General features: G+C 60.1%; 1 protein-coding gene across 1 annotated transcript; it reads left to right on the forward strand.

The window, feature by feature from the left end:
* Positions 1–9: 9 nt before the first annotated feature.
* On the forward strand, positions 10–1499 carry LOC109365055 (proline-rich protein 2-like). Its single transcript, XM_019611668.1, has 2 exons — positions 10–134; positions 1211–1499. The coding sequence occupies exons 1-2, from the start codon at positions 24–26 to the stop codon at positions 1415–1417; spliced, it is 318 nt and encodes a 105-aa protein (XP_019467213.1). The 5' UTR covers positions 10–23; the 3' UTR covers positions 1418–1499.
* The last annotated feature ends 6 nt before the right edge of the window (positions 1500–1505 follow it).

The raw sequence follows: 1505 nt of genomic DNA on the forward strand, positions 1-1505 counted from the left end.
GACCGGAAGTGCCCGGCGCCAAGATGGCGACGGAACCTTCAACCTTTTTCCGGTTCCGGTGTGCTCAGGGGCAACTCTCGCGAGAGAACGGAAAAGGCGTGGCCTCGGTGCCACGTCGGGGTTGGAGCCGCACGGTGAGTCCTCCGCGGGGCAGCGAGAGGGGCGGCCAGACGGGCGTGGGGCGGCGGGGGCGCTCTGTCCCTTTTCTCCTGTCTCTATGGTTGTTCCCGTTCTCCTCTATGGGCTGCGCGTGGGCCGCTCTTGTCCCCTCTCCGCCGTGCCTATGGTGGCTCCATTGAGCTCTATGAGCCTTGTGTAGGCCGCTCTATCCCCCCTTCCTTGTCTCTATGGTTGTTCCCGTTCTCCCCTATGGGCTACGCGTGGGCCGCTCTGTCCCCTCTCCGTCGTTTCTATGGTAGCTCCATTGAGCTCTATGGGCCGTGTGTGGGTCACTCTATCCCCCCTCTGCGTCTCTATGGTTGTTCCCGTTCTCCCCTATGGGCTACGCGTGGGGCGCTCTGTCCCCTCTCCGCCGTCTCTATGGTGGCTCCGTTGAATTCTATGTTTCAGGTGTGGGGCGCTCTATCTCCCCTTCCCCATCTTTATGGTGATTTCTGGTCTCCCCTATAGGATGAGCGTGGGGCGCTCTATTCTCAATTTTCCGTCTCTATGGTAGCTCCATTGATTCCTATGGTGAACCGCCCCCCGGTGGCCGCTCTATGCCCCGTTCCCCGTCTCTATGGTACCTCTATTGAGCCCTCTGGAGGGCCAGTCTCCCATGGCCGCTTTATCTCCTCTTCCCCGTCTCTATGATGGTTTTCATTCTTGCCTATGGGCTGCCTGTGGGGCACTCTATTCTTCCTTCCCCATCTCTATGGTACCTCCATTGAGGTCACTCCCCCACCGTCACTCTATCCCTGCTTTTCCATCTCTATGGTACCTCCGTTGAGCTCTATGGAGGATCTCTTCTCTATGGCCACTCTATCATTTCTTTCCCATCTCTATGATACCTTCACTGATCCCAATGGAGGGTCGCTCTCTCCTGACCCCTCTACTTCCCTGTCTCTATGGTGGCTCCATTGATCCCTATGGAGAGTCACTCCCCCATGGCCGCTCTACCCCCTCTTCCTCATCTCTATGATACTTCCACTGATCCCTATGGAGGATCTCTTCCCCCATGACTGCATCTCCCCCACCCTTCTCCCCACAGCTTCATGGCGACGGCCCTCCTCCACCCGGGGGAACACGTGGCCACCGGCATGGCTACCGTCATGGCCGCCGCGTTGGCCCTCTGCCTCCTGCCCTCCGCCTCTCACGGGGACCAGCACCACCACGACCCTTCCCACGAGGACCTCCAGCACCACCACCACCTCCACGAGGATGGCGGCCACGGCCAAACGCTGACGGCCATGTTTAGTGGCCGCAGCCACCACCACCACCACCATGGGGACCCCCATGAGGACCTCCATCATGGCCACCACCACCACCACGGGGACCCCATGAGG

Source organism: Meleagris gallopavo, unplaced genomic scaffold (assembly GCF_000146605.3).
Source record: "Meleagris gallopavo isolate NT-WF06-2002-E0010 breed Aviagen turkey brand Nicholas breeding stock unplaced genomic scaffold, Turkey_5.1 ChrUn_random_7180001953196, whole genome shotgun sequence".
NCBI lineage: Eukaryota > Metazoa > Chordata > Aves > Galliformes > Phasianidae > Meleagris > Meleagris gallopavo.

Excerpts from the sequence above, each read along its gene's own strand:
- LOC109365055 (XM_019611668.1), top strand. The coding sequence starts at position 24 with ATGGCGACGGAACCTTCAACCTTTTTCCGGTTCCGGTGTGCTCAGGGG. Across the intron at positions 135-1,210 it reads GTCGGGGTTGGAGCCGCACG|CTTCATGGCGACGGCCCTCC; the intron begins GTGAGTCCTCCG and ends TTCTCCCCACAG.